Source organism: Suillus paluster (assembly GCF_016628075.1).
Source record: "Suillus paluster strain FC165 chromosome Unknown EDB91scaffold_32, whole genome shotgun sequence".
Lineage (NCBI taxonomy): Eukaryota > Fungi > Basidiomycota > Agaricomycetes > Boletales > Suillaceae > Suillus > Suillus paluster.
The window spans coordinates 96,506-114,259 of NW_024537592.1; the positions used below are offsets into that span (position 1 = coordinate 96,506).

The window sequence follows — 17,754 nt, forward strand, 5'->3', positions numbered from 1 at the left end:
AACGACCATTCAAACTTGCAGTCAAACAGACACAGCATGCTGATATAGTCAACGAGTCTCTTGTTTGACTTGCCCAAGACAGGTCTGCATCACTCATCCGACTCAACACAACAATTGGCACCCTTCGTGATTGGTCATTGCGGTGGGTAATAAATGGATATCACACTATAAACAAGCCCGAGCTTGTAAAGCAGGTTTGTTTCTCATTTTCTCGCACTGTCGAATCTTGATGCATGGAGCTAAATCATGTTTTCAAGGCATTTTTCATGTGTAAGGCTGGGGAGAACTTCAATCTCTCATTCACGAGCCTCGCAAGTCGAGAGGCGTTGCAATATTTACGTGATGTTCAGAAGAATGATCCAGCTGGATGGATGAGGATTGCTACCGCTCAGTACAAGACTGTCAGCGTCGACCAGCCAACAGACTCCGAGTCAGAGGACGAGGCCACTGATACTATTGGAGTTGAATCCCCCTTCGACGATGCTAGCGAGCATGACCTTGATGCCAGTGACGTGCCAATGGATGCACTTCTTGACCATATGGCTTCCGGGGGTGAACGTGTCCGTTCTGACTGCCGTATCGATGCAGATGGCGGACTTCTGTGTTCAAACCACTCCGAAGTCTATGATGTGGGTGACATTACTGCCGAAGATGTGGAGAGTGGCTCGAACAGTGTTCCGAAGGTTGATTACGGGCGTGGAAAGCGTAGACACATCGCAAATTCGATGTATGATGATTTCTGGTCCCATTAGCGCACAACCTATGTTTTTTTCCGTATGTCACAAATTAGCTTCGTCCCACCAAAAATTCGTGTGACAGTCACACTAAATAGATTTGATTCGTTAAGGGCTGTGACCTGTGACGAACCTAGTGTCGTATCTCTACAGTATGTATTGATCTATAATGTTGATGTTGAGTTGAGATGATGCGTGGTTTTCGAAAAGTTTGCGTGGTCTTTGGAGATTCTCTCACTCCTATGTCGAATCCTTTCTTGATGCTGGATATCATATGTTTCCATTCTTTGTATATACCATATTTATAAAGAAGCTCCTCAAGCTTTGATGCGATAAGGGGCATTATGACCTGCCTAAGGTCTAGGTTAGGCCACTCTGCAGGTTCCTGCGCCATGGGCAGTGTCTCCACAGATGCTGCATCTGTGGTAGTTGATGCAGGCATTAGCGAAGTGGCAGCTGGAGAATCATGCCCAACCAATGCAGAATATCTTTCCACCTGGGGCTGCAAGGGTGTGCGCACTCTTGGCTGATGCTGCGATCTGGGCTGCTGGGTGCCCGGTGATGGTTGATTCTGCTGTGCAGTCGCCCGGTAGATGGTCTGCTCCTCCACACTGAAAGCACTGGAGTCTGGACTTTTTCTTTGGTGGCTGCTGGGATGATGATGAAGAAGAAGGTGGTAGCGGCCTCTTGAATTGCGGAGTACTATATGTGGCAGTTAAGGCTGGCTGCCTAGCTACTATACATGTCGCGATGATGGTCAGGGCTTTGTCATCCAGCTGCGATAAGTCGTGCTGTGGGTGCTGCACCACCATCTCACGTTGCTGTATGTCATACTCGACTGCCACGTTCCAAGAGTGGGATCGGCTTAGTCCTAGGACAACGCTATGGTGCGCTCTTAGTGCCTTGGCTCGAGCTGCCCCATGATAGTGCTCGGTGCGCTCTTCCACTGCATTCGCTGCTCCTATCCAGTCAGATAAGGATATGCTCCTTTCGTTTTGGCGGTCAAGCCCTCTGGCTGTTATCAAACCCGATGCTGAGATGACGAAGGCTTCTTCTCCGCTTCTGATGGCTTGCCATCGAGCCGACGATGTAAGTGCACTGTAAGGTACGTATTTGGAAGCCTTGAAGACCTCATCTACCTTGGGCGGAATGGCTGTAAAAAAAAAACACGGGCTGTCGTCAGCCTTAGGCTTCATTTGGGGTGATTGGGTAGGTTTGGGCTGAGTGTGCCTATGATCATATGCGGGGCGGAGAACATTTTGGCGGCCTCCAGCCCCTTCTTTGGTCACTTCATGGCCTGAAACCAATAGTCTGGCCTGCTGCCTGACATATCGCGAGAGTGCCTTTAGCATCTTGAGCCTGCTGCTCTTTGGTTTTGCTGGCCTTTAGCTCAGCGATGGTGAACGACTACACTCGAACGCGCAGATGTCCCATGTGCCTTGGGTTGTAGGTAGGGACCCAAGGCACTGAACACTGCCCTCGGTGTGCATGAGGTGTGACGTCGAGTGGAAAACTACCAGTTGGAGAAACAAAGAAGGAGAGGATTCTCACCAGTGTCAAGGGGGTTCGCTTTGTAGCCTGGCACTATTTCCAGGAGAGTGACCTTGGATTTGTCCTTTCTGGCTGCCGTGGTGGCAGCCCTTGCTTTCTCGACTTCTTCTGGGGAAGTGAATAGCATGGGGGGAACTGTCCTGTGGGGGATTTCCGCTGGCTGCATGGTTCTGGCTGCTTGCTCTTGCTCTAGCTGCGCTATGCGTGCAAGCAGCGCCGTTATGTCTGCTGCTTTTTGAGGAGGTGCTGGGGCCGGGGGGGCTTGGGGGCTTGGGGCGTCTGGTGCATTGATTGGGGGTGTCTGCTTAGTAGCCGCCTGCTTGGCAGATGGTTTGGCTGCTGGCTTGGCTGTTGACTTTGCTGGCACACCAGGCAGAGGAGTTGTCTGAGATGTGCTGCCTTGGGGTGGTGCTGCGTCTTCGGCTTCGGTGCCTGCGCTGGCAATTCTGGCAGACTGCCTCGTTGCTGCCGTTTTGGTCCGCGTTGTACTTCGTCCTTGGTCTGCTGGGGGTTCGGCTGATTCCATTGGTAGAGGTGCTTCAGGTGGTGCAGTTGGACCTGAAGAGCTGGCTTGAGGCGATGAAGAGCTCGGGAGTTGTAGGTTCAGGTGTTGGTAAGTCATTGGTGGCAATGCAAAGGATTGGATAGTGTAGGGTCAATTATAATGAAAGAAAGAGATAAAGTGTGGTGCGAGATTTTCTGGATGTGAGAGAGTGATTAAGACAATGAATAGTAAGGAACTGTGCTAAGGGTATGATATGCGGATGCTAATATTCGAATAGTGATAAGAGAAATAGGTAAGGACCAGGCATTTCGCTCAGTTGGACGCTTGGTGCTGACTCTCCGGCAGGCTCCGAATCGGCACCTTACTCATTTCATGGTTCCATGGAGAATCACAGACCAAGCCTGGGTCGCATGTTAACATGGCGCAGACTGGATCTCTAACAAACTGTAGTGAACAGCAGTCACATGCTCAGAAAATCTTCATTGTCTTCGCAGTGTCCTTTGCAACAGGCTTGCTTTCTAGTGTTTGTATTAAGCCTTGTCTCTAGTGTTCGTGACTGAGACCTCAAGTTCATCCCTTCCATCCCTCAGGCGTCAGATAGTTCATGACTTCAACAGGTGCTATTGTGAGATATGTTTTCAAATTCTGCAGCATGAACTAGCTGGTAACCACGAGTCGGGCTGTCTAGATCTTCAGTTCGGTTGAAAGTCTGCCAGTATTTGCGAGTGCGAGTGTGTAGTTGGTGATGTAGTAGAAAATCAATCCCGACCCGCCTTTAGTAAGTATGGAGCACGAAGGGACTTCGCCGGTCGGTTGCGAGACGTAGTGCATAGTTTCATCCGCCCGATGAAGGCATCCACTACGTCTTGCAACCGGCTATTTGGTGCAAGTGTAGGTTGCCAGCCAGTTCCAGTAGTGATGATACAACATGATATTGGTTTGTCTAGGCCAATGTCTTATCCACTTTGCAACATTAAACCAGTACCGCGACGAAAACCCGGACGAGATTCTCCTGCTCCCTGCAGAGTGCCCGCCAAGTGTTAATGACTCAGAACATTTTCCGCGCTACACGTCACTACCAGTTGACACATAGTATACGTGCTCCTGGAAAACAATCGGAGTTATGCGGGTTCCTGTATCGGAGTCAGCCACAAGCTTGGCGTCATATTCTCGAATGCCAAGGATGAGGCGTGGTCCCAGCACAAACATCTGCACGACCGACAAAACGTCAAGAACACCATGATAAATAAGGGTTCCCACGGAATCTGAGTCCTATAAAAACGATGAACAGCGGTCAAACGCAAATGTCAGTGGTAGATCGGCATACCATAAGCGTTGGAGACAAGAAACCGAGGGCGAAACAAGAACCAACTGCAAAGCTAGCATGTGCGGTTCAGCAGGATAAGATTAGCCACGTTCAAATTTGAAACAGCTCACCTTGCAAAGTAAACCACGTGAGTTCTTATCACCACCGTGAAACAGTCGTTGATGGTCTTTCCCCTGTATGATTGTCGCAGTTCACGAAAGTGTTTGACAGCACTCCAGACTGCAAGACAGAGTGCGAGGACTTCCCATACAGTGCAGAGTATCCAAGTCATGGAATTGAGAAGTTGGGCATCTCCCTCGTAGTCGTAATTGCACTGGTATGTGCCGGAGAGAATGAGCTCCTCTGGTATTCGTCCATTAAGTTTGATGCACTGAAGTTTTCGTCCATAATTCAAGCTTACCTCCTAAAGTATGGATAGTTCCTGTTGCAGTAATCCCCACGCAAGCGATCGTGATACCCAGGAAGATTGCAACAAGAAAGATAAGCATCTTTCCGGATTGATGATACATAGCATTCAACCGGATGATCATAATGACTTGCATGAATGGTCAGTCAAGGTGACATCACTGAGGTTCGCAGCTGAATACTCACCTCCCAACAAGGCAGTGACGACTACATTGATCCAATTTAATGCGAGGAACAGATAATTGCCTGAAAACCCGGTCAGAGATTAGGCCAGAGGATCAAACACTCGGAACAAACTCACAGCTGTTACAGTCATTATATTGCACCAAGTGGTCGAGAATATCACCCACCCCTATGTAGGAGTTCAGTTGATTGGACGGGAATGCCAGGCATCAGTACAGAATACTCACAGCATCTGTCACCGAGACTGTCGGAAGGGTTACTGTATGCCGCTGGTCAGAATTTTTTTTGCTGTTTATGTCAGGAGCATACTCAGCAGGAAGATCCTGATTGTCAGAGATGGCTTATTAGCACAATTCCAACTTGTTAGTCGTGACAACATACGCAGCATATGGCATTGCAGCATAGCGCACCTAGAATATTTAAAGTCAGCACAACACGCCAACTGCGTTTATAACATATAAGGTCCGTACACTGAGATATAAAAAAGTCATGAGGGACCAGCGCCGCCTCTGCCCCGAGTCAGTTTTATCATTATGTCGTTCTTCTGATATGGGCTCTACTCACCCAGACCAGTTCAACCTATAACACCATCTTCGGTGAGATGGTTGCTCCGATAATTGCATCCACCTACCTCTTGTCCGAACGTGAGTGCTGGGAATATCATAAGGACGTCGATGATTCTCTAATACTATATTGCTTACCCCAATCATATACTATCGCAGCGGAGGCCGCGACTGCAAAACAGGAGTCAATTTGGTCAGCTCAAGAGATCACCGACGTCAACCGAATGGACAAACCTATAAAATAGCTGTGAAAATGATACGAATTGATTAGCGGCCACGAACTGGAATCATCCGAGACTACGGTCATATTCGAGGAATGGGTGTGAGCGAGTGGCGAACTTAGTGGATGTATGATAATATACCCCCAACCAGCGCTTTTATCACGCCGAAATAGGCATTTTTGGGATGAACCTTCGGTGCTTCCATTGGCTGTGGCAGCCCCTGCCACCTGGGCTTCCACCACCTCTTTGCCACCCACCCCTTTGCCACGCCACCAAGCACACCCCGCGATTTCTAGTCTCTTTCAGATCCGCGCATTTCCTCCTGCGAAGTGGACTGCATCTGTGTCCTCATGCCCATATCCTCGCTCGCTGCTTCGGTCATCGAGCTATAATGTCATAAGGTTGCCAAATAAATAGTAAGGCCAGGGTAGTGCGACTCCAGTGCAAGACTGATGCGAGACGCACTATACTAAATCCATCGTGCAGGTGATGCCAATATTAATCGGCATTCATAAATTTGCACAGCCAGGTGATATATCATGATTGATAAACCGTGATTTTCTGATGAATACACGGCATAATCCCTAGGCCGGAACAGAAACGAGGCCACGAGAGAAGAAATATGCCTGTACGACCGCGCAAGCCTATTCGTCGAATTGTACAGACTCATGTCGTAAAACATCGATTCTTCTGTCCACGCTTGATCCTCGATATGTCAGAACGTTATGTGTACGAGAGAGATAAGACAAAGAACTCACTGCAAGATCTTATGGTATTACACGAGTCATCACGTACACGAAGGTTCGAAGGCCAAGAGACTTCATGTCATCCCAGCGGATGACATTTGCAGAATTTTATATCTAGAATGGGGGTCGACGAATCAGAAACAAGGTCACATGTGTAGCTTACGGCTTGCAGTAACACATCTACAGCAAGTCATCCACTGAGTAACTTACTAAAAGTGTACCTTCAAACTTCGTGACCAGCTAAGTGACTTGAGTCAGGGATCGGGAACGTGAAGTCCTAAGTAGACGACTAGTAAGTCGTCAGTAGTAATGTCCTGTTGAGTCGCAAGCAGCGTCGATGCCATGGTGGCGGTACTCGTTGTCAAAGAACCTATGAATTCACGATGACCGACGAGTAATTGCAACCGTTTGCCTGTTAAACCTGACAGATCATAGGTCTTGGAGACCTACAAGGGAACATAAGTACTTGATTTTGAGGTTGTTTGGACTACTCCCATGCGTAATAGGGAAGTACAAAGCGGGACGGGAATTTCCGGGAGCACCGGGAGCAATTTCTGTCTTGCAATTCGCCCGCTCTCTTTGGTTTGAGCTCATCGAGCACCACAACGGCGGCCATGTATCGTGCCATTGCCGTCCCCAGACATGTCCCAGCGACGGTTGGACGGGGCCTCGTACGGTCTTCTCGCAGGGTGAGCAAACAAATTTTACAATACTCTCCTGGGACGTGGCTTATGACGGAGTTAACTTGTACCAGCGACTAGTCTCCACTACTACCACCAGCACCTCCAATTCTTCATCTGGTCCCAATCCCGCGAAAAACATCGTTCGCAAGATTTTATTCTACACCGTAGCAACGACGGGCACGTTCTACATCGGTAGTACATTCGTTTCCTTCGAGAACCAACAGTACCGTGAGCTGTTCACGGAAAATGTTCCTCTGGGGAAGGAACTCGTAGAGTATGGCGAGTCGCACAATTGGGATGAGGTTACCGTTGAACAGGTGGTGGTGGCTACTGTGGACGCCTACAAGAATGTCTACAACTTCGCACAGCGGCAGCTGGGTAACGCGCCCACCGAGGAAACATCTGAAAAGACTGCCAATTCAGCACTCAAGGAGTCCAAAGAGCGCGTAAAGTCTGCCGTAGCATCCCTCAAGACCGCTGTGAAGAAAGTGGAGGAAGAGAAGGTCCCAGAAGCAACCGCGAAAGCGATGGCCATTGCACGACACCACGGTGCAGAGTTCGCTGATGAGCTGGACGACCTGATCCACAAAGCAGAAGCGGCCATTGCTGGGAAACCTGTTGAATCTCTTCCTAAGGCGACAATCACCCCGGCTCAGCCCGCCTCCTCTCCTGCAGATACTATCTCACTACGCGACGACACCGACCTTATAATCGTGTCGGACAAAAATACAAATAATGTCATTGTTTATGCGGTACCGCTCCCTATTGGTTTCGAGCCCCCACCCGGCTATGAGCGCCCCGCACCCCCAAAGCCTGCCCCGAAGGCCCCTGCGGAACCCACTCCTGTGCCGCTCCCTCTTGTTGCTCCAGCCGTGTCTGAAGTTGCCGTATCTGAACCCGTGATTACCCAGCTCGCATCCACGATTGACAACCTCGCCTCGTTCCTTGCTTCCAACCCTGCTGCCTCCGAAAAGGCCAAAGACGTCCTTGAGATCGCCAAAGGTGACCTCACTGGTCTCGCCGCCCGTATTGAAAAGATAAAGGAGGACGAGAAGCTTCAGCTAGAGATGAAGCTCGACGAACAAGCACGGGAGTATACCACAAAGCTTCTCGAGCTTGAGCTTGAGGCGCAGGATAAATTGGATTCGCAACAAGAGGGTTTCAGGACATTCTACGACCAGGAGCGTGCGAGGTTCTCACAGGTGTACCGCGAGAAGCTGGAGCAGGAATTACGCACACAGACAGAACTTATCAATGAGCGGTAGGCGACCAGCACTGGCCCAGTATACGTCACCTTACCCACGCTTTACAGATTGAAGGAGGAAGTGATTGCACAGGGCATAGAGATGCAGAGACGGTGGATCCGCGAGGTCAAAGTCCACGTGGAGCAAGAACGCGGCGGTCGTCTCGCCAAGCTTGACGAGCTTGCGACAAACCTCAAGCGCCTTGAACGTCTTGCACTCGACAATTCCTCCTACCTCGATGAGAATATTCGCGTACACAGCATGTGGACCGCCCTCCGTGCTATGCAGAGCGCTGTCGACGCATCCACTCGCAAGCCATTCCGTGAAGAGCTCCGTGTACTCCGACACATCGCGGTCGCCAAGGAAGACGCGATCATCGCTGCAGCATTGGACTCCCTCGAACAGAGCGATATGCCTGACATCGGTGTCGAGCCATTTGCAGACCTTGCATCATGGTTCAACACCACTGTGCGACCGCGCGTCTCGAGCGTCGCTTTGGTCCCTGATCAGAATGCAGGTGTGCTCACGCACCTGGCATCGCATTTCCTTTCCTCATTTAGGTTCCAGCAACAAGGACTTGTTCCTGGGTCAGACGTGCTGAGTGTATTGTCGAGAGCGGATTATCACATGAATGAGAAGGATCTCGATAGTGCTGCAAGAGAGTTGAATCAATTGAAAGGAACTGCAAGGGAGCTACTCCATGATTGGCTGGAAGCTGCACGGAGACGGCTGGAGGTTCTGCAGGCTCTTGAGGTATTAATGTCTCAACTAGTAGCATGTGCCACGCTGACACCCTCATAGGTGATACAATCACAAGCAACACTCGCATCACTGCTTGTCGTATAGATTTGGATACTAGCAATATATAGACCACTGCACGATATATCCCACCCACGTGGTATCATCCTTTTCATCTTATCCAAGTCAAAGCTGATATAAATTCTATGTGGGGAATAACACTATTCCTGCATTGGCACGTTCCCCGATGATACGAGCGCACATTCGCAGATCACCTGCGCGCGCCGCACCACCGTATGTACCATTTCCTGGTTCTGCTCAGTAGGTCGAGCGCCACCCCTCGTGACTTTTACAAGCCCAGGGAAGATTGTTGCACCTACACGGTCCTGCTCGCCGCGCTCGCTCTTGAGACAGCGGCGTACAAGCTCTATCTGACGTGGGTAGAGTATACTTCCGAGCTCGGGAACGAAGCTGCGGTAGAATGCGTCGGTGGATGATGACGGGGCGCCGTGCAGCATGCGCGAGAACGTGTATGCGCTTGCTAGAATCGGGGCTGTACTGCTTGCTGATCCCCCGAGCACTTTTGTGAGCGCTGGGAGGGTCTCCGCAAGAATGGCGGCTGTCATTTCTGGGTCGCAAGTCTCCACTGCTGCTGAGAATGTTTGTCGGCGCCAAACGCATGCCACAACAGGGTTGCCTGGTGCATTACGCTATCGTTAGCATCTGTCAAGTGAGGAAACGTAAGACTTAATGCGCACGCGCGAATAGGTGCTCGTGAATCCTCGTTAGTTGAACGTTTGCTTCGGGGGAGTTGGTCACGACGAGATTGTTGACGATCTCGTTGCCAATAACTTCTGACATTGCATGGCGGAGGATGTTCTGTACCTGAATCGGTGTGGCTTCATAGGGCGCGTGATCATAAGACCCTGTGATGTCGCCCACGGCGGCCCTATGAATGTCAGACAGCCCAGATGGCAGCGTGCGCACAATGTCTGCTGCCCAGCGGTTGATCAAGCGCTCCAACTGGGACGCCGCATTCTATACATAGCAGACTAGAGGGTAGTTCCAACACTAGTCCAACCAAATCCTGAGACTTACTTTGATGGAGAAGTCATCGACTGAGCTGCCCCCATGTTGTCTGACACCCTCTTGCGGCTCCTCGTTCGCTGTCCCTTCTAGTAAAGCGATCCGTGCACGAAGCAACGCAACCTGTTTTTCCTGTTCTTCAAGCTGCCGACGCTGTTCCTCGACTTTTTCGTGCGCGATTCGCTGGAGATGAGATAGATCAGATCATAGATCAATATCGAGAATACTGATGATATGACGCACGAAGTTGGTCAACGCGTAGCGGTACTGCTCGCCACTGACCACGTCGAACTGTTGGGGTTGGTAGGCCATCGGCAGGATTGGTACCTAAATAGACGCAGGAGGTTGGACGGGTCTTTGGCATTGATTCGAGGCGGTGACGAGGCGGTGCGATACCTTAGAGCGCTCAAAGTCACAGGGTGCAATATAGATGATTCACGGAAGTAATCAGATGTGCGAGGTTTGTGCAAGATTGATTTTCTCAGTTGCCAGCTGGCAGAGGGTATCACGTCCATCAAAGAATTTGAGATCACCCTCAAGCAACAAAAAGCCCAAAGCATGGTATCTTGAAATTTACAAAGCTACCTCACTTGACCTGTAACGACTCCATCCCAAACTCCCCTCCACTCCCGCGGTCAAGTTCATTGAAAGGATCACGCATACTCCCCGTTTTCGCGCGCCAGAGTTGTGTGTATAGTGCCTTCACCTTCTGAACCTCGGCGTCAACAGCAGCAGTCCTAGCCGCAAGTGAGACGAATATGGCGTGCTGTGTCTGGAGGGTGGAGGATATTGCTGGGGGAATTTAAACTAGGGATGAGGGAAGTGAAGGAAAGTCTCACCTTGGGGTGTATTTTGGGATTGGGATGCTGATGCGGATAGTTTCCGCTCAATTTGCTGTCTGGAGTATTAGAATGCTTTAAAATGTTACTAAAGATACGACACCGTACCTCGATCGTGTTTTTGAACCACTGCAGACGCTCCTGCATCTCTTGTGTGACTCGCGTGAAGAATCTGGTCAGTAGCACGTCAACACTCCAAGATACTTTATGCCGAGAAATCAAGTACATACTCCAGAGGGAACGAGGCATGGTTTTTGAGATACGCTGCGCTCTGATGGGGGTTCTTAAAGCCCTCGATGATATTGGTTGCGACAATGGTATCTTGAACCGCCTGTTCAGTCTTCGCTTTCAGGTCCTTGGCAAAAAGGGAGTCCGATTGGATAACGGAGGATACACCAAGCAGCTCCTGACATTATGGAAGTTGGTAGGCCAAATGTACTGTACCCATGCAAAAGGGAATAAGACGCACCTTGTGTAGTCCACGAATTAACTCCTGACCCTTGATAGCCTCTTCCCCCATTTTTCGCTGCTTGAGCTCGTTGCTTATTTGCACACGTCCTTGAATGTGCGAGCTACGTGAAATTAGTCCTGGAACATGTTAGTATTTATGAATAGCGCACTCAATAGCTTCAAATGTCTTCTTGATATCATCCGGAAGATCGTTGAATTTCGTGGACTTTGAAAAGGGTGCAGGTCCACTTATGGGTGTGGTGCTGTTCCAACGTCAATAAAGCCACACCTACATGCGAGTACATGTAGCTAACCTCATCATCCTACGATACATCAATACCAATTCGAATAAGCATAATAGGAACTCACGATGATTGCCTTTGTTGTCCGAAGAACGATGCCCCCGCTGTACTCACCCCCAGCCCGCCAATAGGAGCTGTCTGCTGAGTAGTCGTGCTCCCAAACAGTCCACCCACCGGCTGCTGTGGCTGCGTGTTTCCGAACAAACTATTTGTCTGCTGTTGTGGTTGCGCAGCTCCAAATGGACTGGTTGATTGTTGCAGTTGCGTGCTTCCAAACAAACTTTGTTGCGGCTGTGTGCTTCCAAATGCGCCACCAGTCTGCTGCCCAGTCGTAGAAGGGTTTCCAAACAAAGATGTACCTGACGCGCTCTGTGGCTGCTGTTGGGCAGGCTGCCCAAACAGCGATGTTGTAGGTTGCTGCTGCTGCTGTTGAGCGGGCTGCCCGAATAACGAAGTCGATCCGGACGGTTGCTGCTGCTGTGTCTGTCCGAAAGCGCCTCCTCCGAACATAGCACTTCCTTGGGTGGGCTGTTGTGTTTGCGTTTGGGGCTGCATCCCGAAGCCACCGAAGCCCGTCGTTGTCCCCGTCCCGGAAGAGGGCTGCGTCTGCGTATTCCCGAAGAGGGAAGCTGTGGGCTTTGGCGCGTTGGATTGCCCGAAGATGGACGTGCCAGTAGCGTTACTGCCGAAAACATTGGTACTAAAAGACTTGAGCCGTAAGTTTGAAAACATATAATTAGAGCCTACCCTGTACCAAACGACATGTTTGACAATTAGGTTGATTACCTAGTGTGTTAACAGTAGACGATGCTCACTGTTCTGAACAGTGAGCAAGACCAGTGGCAGTAGGGACCCCAGAATTACCCCAATGTTCTGGGGTCTTGATGCTCAAGATCACTCGGATACCCCCGGGCCGTCAGTCGTCGCGAGTCGACATCGCGCACCGAAGGGTGATTCATCAGTGTAGTACCCCCATCACTGCGTCCGCCTTGGCAAGCCAGACACTATTGACAACTCTGAGAAATAACTCAAATCAACACCGCTGAGTCTGAGGCTGTGAGGTTGAACACCCGTCCTCGCAGGTCACCTCGGTTCACTCTTGCACAAGGTTGGGGCCGTTATCGGGGCCGGGCTGCCCCTTCGGATCGGGGTTTCCGCCCGAAAAACTGCTTGCAATCATTTGTTCTCGTTCCCCTTGCTAATCCCCCCGCGCAACAGCACACGAGGTGTAGAGCTTGTTGTTTCGGCAAGTTCCGATGAAATCATCTGATGACTCATCAGCTAACCATTTGACTGCCATGTACGCTTGACTCACGCAACAACGAGTCGCTTTGTTTCCTGCAGTCACCATAAAAATCTCACTGTTTTCCTGAACGTCTGCGTCTGAGCTGTCGCCTCGAACGAACCGAAGGAGGGCCTTCCAGTGTACAACGCTCCGAAACCCCCTGAATCGCCAGATGGGGAACACAGTTCAACCAATGCGCAGTTCCTTCGCGAACGCTGACCTTGTAGTGTGTGTTCTGACGTCTCTGCCTGACTTCCATTGCCTTGCATCAACAATCTTGACCTCAAAGACCATCTACAACGTCTTTCAACAACATCCTCGCTCGATTGTTCGCTCTGTAGCTTACAACTTGGTTGGAGCAGCCTTACCACAAGCATTACGTTTGGTCCGGTGCCAACATGCGCAACTGTATTCCAAGCCTGTTGGTGAACTCTTGGGCGATGATGATATTGAGAAAAATCCAGTACTTTCCAGTGAAGACATCACAAGACTTGTAGTCATTTTCAACTCCGTTCAAGAGCTCGAAAGTCTGTTTAGCTGGAGGTATTTTTATCATCTTTTACACCCAGATTTGTCTAACTTGTTTCGTCAGAATGAAAGACCGAAGATTCAAGACAAGTCAACTCTTCTTGGCGGAGTCGACACGATTCCAGAAAGCGATGTACAGATTGTGCTTGTTCTCGGCCGTCTACGGCCGCGAAGCTTACGAGTCGGGCTCTGACACTGACTCAGAAGAAATGGAGTCGGAACTCCAAGAAGCCCAGACACTACGAAAAGACTTCTTTGGTAGTTTTTCCACTCCTGAGCTGAGAGAAATCCAAAGGGTTGAATCGTTTTTGCGGGAAATATTGGCTCGGGCTGAGACTGTTATTTTTCCTGCGATTCCACCTACAACCAGTGAGCGCGAGCGTCACCGTCCGTGCTCCAGCCACTCATCAAGCTCATATAGACAGCCTTCGGTCATGCTATGCGCTATATTGCGCTCCCCACAACGTGCTTGATGTGTATAAGGAGGGATTAGACATTATAGATGACTGGATGGACGATACTGACGAAAGCTTCTTTCATGACTTCATGATTGGGCTAACGTCTGTCTTGGTCGAGAGGAAAGAACCATCTGTTCTTCCCGTTAACCAAAAGCAGCCTATAATTGACGAGGTCATTGGAGAGCATGATCGGTGTCTGTGTCCTCTATTCCTTTTCGTTGATGGTTGTTCATTTAGTGACAGGCTCGCAATGTCAATCCGACACTGTCCAGGGGTTGGATTTATGGGGACCAAGTAGTAAGTCAGGGAATATAGCCCGCAGCACACACATACTCAACCCGTAATTACTGAAGACTGGAGCTACCTACGGGGCCCTCCGCCTCATCATTCAATTACGCACTTACTGAAAGGTAATCTCTGCGCAAATCTTGCAGACATAGCGCATTTCACGACTGTGCTGCGAGAGACATCATCTGAGCAGCTATTCGGGGGGTTATTCGATTACAAAACATCGGCTTATAACACCTGGAACAAAGAGGACTGGCTATGTCAACAATGCTTGGAGAAGTTCATGCGCGACCATCTACATATCTGGTACCTGGGTCAGAAGGTTCAGGGTAAGTTTCTGCCCAGATTACCTTCACGGATGTCCGCTCACTCGGTGCTCCACAGGAGGACACGCGATTCCAGACAACTGCTGGTATGGATATAACTGTCGTACCCAAACACACAAACGAGCACATGCTCAAAAACTGAATGTGAGTTCTTGCCAATTGCTTTAGTATCGAGAGCTGATTTTATTTGGCTGTAGCACTGGTGTGAGCCTATCAAGGGAGATGCCCCTCCGACCCAGCTTTGAGCATCACGAATTTTCTTACGGCTCTCAAACCATCATTCATCATGCTTCGTTTGTCATTTCGAATACTTTGTATTTTTCGTAGGCGTGTGCAGGGATTTGGTTGCGATAGAACTGGTTCGAACGTCTCGTGGCAGGCTCTTTGTATTCAAGCATTCGTATTTAAAATGACATGCAATAGTGATTTGTGACTGATGTGGATTGGCGGGGCCTATTACAAACGACTTCTGATCATGAACAAGACAGACGTGAGTCCCAGCACATGATGATCTGCGAGCAATGTCCCAAGTAAGAAGACACGAGCTCTCTATCTAAGAACATGGCAGAGTAATGGTCTAGTCTTCTCTAGGGCCAATAGAAAAAAGACAATTTCTTCTACAATGAGGTCAGTTATGCATTTCCGACGAAGACCCTGCGACAAAAACAAGAGGAAGGGACACAATCCCAGCGGAACTGTCTTGAGGGCAATGTGCTGTGTTCCACAGCTCGCGGTGCATGCGTGTCACTAATATTGCGTGTACAACGATCTGTAAACTACGATGCAGTCAGTTGATACCTCCACTCCAAGAAAAATGCCTCGTACTCTGATGCCATGTTTCCGTAGGATGCCTGTAGTCATTTTAATTGGACGTTTAACATAATGCCATTGATACGCACAGGAAGAGTAACCATGATGATCATGACTGTGGTGGAAAAGACTGGTCCGCCACAATTATCAATGCATATTTGTAACGGATAATTTTTTCACTCACACAGGCCACAGGCAAAATAGAATACCTGGTGTGTGACAAGGACCCGCAGAAGAGGCAAATCGTCTCCAAGTTCTCTATAAAGCTTCCAGGAGCGGTATAACATGAATCCGAGGATCTCTATTGAATATTTGTTAAAAGTCCAACAAAAAAATACCGCGAAACACACCTAGCTCTCCGACCACGAGTAAAATATAGGCTACAAAAATGACGCGATTTTCTCGGCTGCTGTAACAACTCGCAACTTTGGGAATAGGTGACTGCAGGACTACATCACATCGCTGAGAATGTCCAAGTCAGCGAGCAGGAGAAGACCCACCTATGGAGGAAGAGTCAAATAATGTTAATGTCACCACCACTGGGATCATGAAGAGCTATACATTGGGCTATTGACAAAATGGTCCACTTTCAAACGACGACTTACCGCAGCGTTGCAACACATTGTTATACCTCTCCAGCGTTTGCAACCCGTCATCGCCCAAACCCTCAGTATAAAGAGTGCTGCATTACGTTGCAATGAGGGTCAGCCACTGAAACAACGGAATAACAAATGATACTAACATTCTGCGCAACACAGTATTGTTCCTCCGATGTCTGATAAGAGGGGGGTCAGCTCAGGAAGTAGTTAGTCCCTAAGGAGTATCAACTCACATGAGTTAAGTGCAAAGCAGGTTGTGCAGGACTGAGACTCTGGTATTGAGCTTCACAAGTAACATGCAAGGCAAATAATATACCTTGACGGAAAGCCCAGGGTGTACAATTCCTGAAAACAGGTGAGATTCCATTCGCTTCCGAGTCAAGTGATACATTTCTGGACGTACGAAATATATCAATGAAGACCAATACGAATGGTAAGTATCGGCAGATAAGGCAGAGCAGTTTGGGCGTTTGCCATCGAGCGTTTGGTATGAACTCGAACTTTGTATGTCACTTGTCAGGCTATAGGCCATGTCGTTGGCTGGATGAAAACCCACCTCTTCATCGAGCGTGAGCACGAAGTCGTAAACCTGATAAAGATATAATCAACTTCCATTGTGAACTTGACAGGTGCTGTCCTGAGTCGGTACCTACCCAAAGACATACTATGGCAACTAAGACAGAAATTCAGCATCAAACGCTGCCACATACAACCACTGGTACGCACAGAAAGCATACTATACAACGTGCACAGTCAGTTTGTTGAACCATACTATTGATTCAGAACATCACTTACATTGCTGTGCTGGAGCGTGATCCCAATACTGATTTCAGCTTGGTCAAACAACAGGGCCATGAGGGTATACAAACTGACCAGTGGATCTGTTGCAGATAGATATTATAAGTCCAACCGGAGAAGCACTGTGAGTAAGCTGGCACCGGTTTTTGTGGTCCGTGGTGATGCCCACTCCGAGCCTATCCCAATACAGGGAGTGGGTGGAGCAGTCACTAGTGCAAAGTTCTAATTTCAAATTCAGCTACCTCAGACCACCTTGAGCAGACCACAGAAGGAAGATACTCAGTCGTTCCTTCAATACTAAGTTTAAGATACGAGTCCGCGGCAGAAACGACATGAAGATGATAAGGACCTCAGGATATGCAGAGCAGTACTATCTCTGACCCGGTGTTGCAAAACTTTTCAACTTGTTTTTTATAAGTCGTCGCGTCACACTATGTCACACCGCCGTTTTTACTCTCCGACGCCGTCAAGCGTTGAACGAATCTGGGGCAATTGACGAGTGCTATTCAATAATTGTTTTAGCCAAGTTGCCGAGCAGCGATTTATGACTCCGAACACAATCTCACTCCTCCTGTCACGTCCTGTATCTTGATAGTACAACATTTGTGACTCTCAACACCACTCAGTTATCATGTCAGAAAAAATTAGTGTGGTATTAGAAGGCAATAGGAAATCACTGGTGGAATTCCTGATTTTTTAGTGCATGTGATGGCTTCCCTCCGATGGATTGGCGTGGAAAGTGCACGTTCTGAACAGTGTTTCACTGTCGCGAGCCCTTCTAGTGCATTTTTAAAATACACACAGTAAGCTATGGATTACTCATCCTCTAGAATCATTGTGCGAAGGAAATGAGTGAAATATGAGCGTGCTACTAGATATCGTGATTTGCAACTCCGGGCCATTTTGCAACACCGGGTCAGAGATAGTAGGAGGCTCGTTTAATTTTAAATGCAAGCGTTAAAGAGTTGCTGTGTCCGCAGACAGCACTTCTGTAAATTATCGGGACCTGAGCCCACGGAAACCCCGAGCGTGTCTCGCAGCGATGCATATTACTATCAATTCGTCATACCATACCACTACCTAAC

At 49.1% G+C, this 17,754-nt stretch overlaps 6 protein-coding genes across 6 annotated transcripts; 2 read left to right on the forward strand and 4 right to left on the reverse strand.

The window, feature by feature from the left end:
• Positions 1-1,198: 1,198 nt before the first annotated feature.
• On the reverse strand, positions 1,199-2,907 carry EDB91DRAFT_1082744 (uncharacterized protein; the record flags this gene model as incomplete). The annotated part of the gene is made up of 2 exons (XM_041315536.1): positions 1,199-2,112; positions 2,286-2,907. The coding sequence occupies 2 exons, from the start codon at positions 2,905-2,907 to the stop codon at positions 1,199-1,201; spliced, it is 1,536 nt and encodes a 511-aa protein (XP_041176323.1).
• Positions 2,908-3,598: 691 nt separating this feature from the next.
• On the reverse strand, positions 3,599-4,761 carry EDB91DRAFT_1138305 (uncharacterized protein). The gene is made up of 5 exons (XM_041318887.1): positions 4,709-4,761; positions 4,518-4,652; positions 4,228-4,459; positions 4,118-4,169; positions 3,599-4,062 (listed from the first exon to the last, which is right to left on the reverse strand). Exons 2-5 carry the CDS (start codon positions 4,645-4,647, stop codon positions 3,856-3,858), a joined length of 621 nt encoding a protein of 206 aa, XP_041176324.1. The 5' UTR covers positions 4,648-4,652; positions 4,709-4,761; the 3' UTR covers positions 3,599-3,855.
• Positions 4,762-6,849: 2,088 nt separating this feature from the next.
• On the forward strand, positions 6,850-9,008 carry EDB91DRAFT_1054675 (mitochondrial inner membrane protein Mitofilin; the record flags this gene model as incomplete). Its single annotated transcript, XM_041313847.1, has 4 exons — positions 6,850-6,924; positions 6,990-8,179; positions 8,231-8,915; positions 8,964-9,008. The coding sequence occupies 4 exons, from the start codon at positions 6,850-6,852 to the stop codon at positions 9,006-9,008; spliced, it is 1,995 nt and encodes a 664-aa protein (XP_041176325.1).
• Positions 9,009-9,121: 113 nt separating this feature from the next.
• Positions 9,122-10,298, reverse strand: EDB91DRAFT_1054569 (uncharacterized protein; the record flags this gene model as incomplete). Its single annotated transcript, XM_041313837.1, has 4 exons — positions 9,122-9,597; positions 9,659-9,938; positions 9,999-10,169; positions 10,230-10,298. The coding sequence occupies 4 exons, from the start codon at positions 10,296-10,298 to the stop codon at positions 9,122-9,124; spliced, it is 996 nt and encodes a 331-aa protein (XP_041176326.1).
• A 274-nt stretch (positions 10,299-10,572) lies between these two features.
• EDB91DRAFT_1249271 (uncharacterized protein) lies at positions 10,573-12,341 on the reverse strand (the record flags this gene model as incomplete). The annotated part of the gene is made up of 9 exons (XM_041323050.1): positions 10,573-10,778; positions 10,826-10,880; positions 10,934-10,997; positions 11,056-11,231; positions 11,295-11,397; positions 11,446-11,538; positions 11,590-11,598; positions 11,645-12,277; positions 12,325-12,341. 9 exons carry the CDS (start codon positions 12,339-12,341, stop codon positions 10,573-10,575), a joined length of 1,356 nt encoding a protein of 451 aa, XP_041176327.1.
• Positions 12,342-12,857: 516 nt separating this feature from the next.
• Positions 12,858-14,890, forward strand: EDB91DRAFT_1138333 (uncharacterized protein). The gene is made up of 7 exons (XM_041318888.1): positions 12,858-13,405; positions 13,455-13,759; positions 13,812-14,042; positions 14,092-14,145; positions 14,202-14,465; positions 14,521-14,606; positions 14,660-14,890. The coding sequence occupies exons 1-7, from the start codon at positions 13,035-13,037 to the stop codon at positions 14,705-14,707; spliced, it is 1,359 nt and encodes a 452-aa protein (XP_041176328.1). The 5' UTR covers positions 12,858-13,034; the 3' UTR covers positions 14,708-14,890.
• Positions 14,891-17,754: the final 2,864 nt, after the last annotated feature.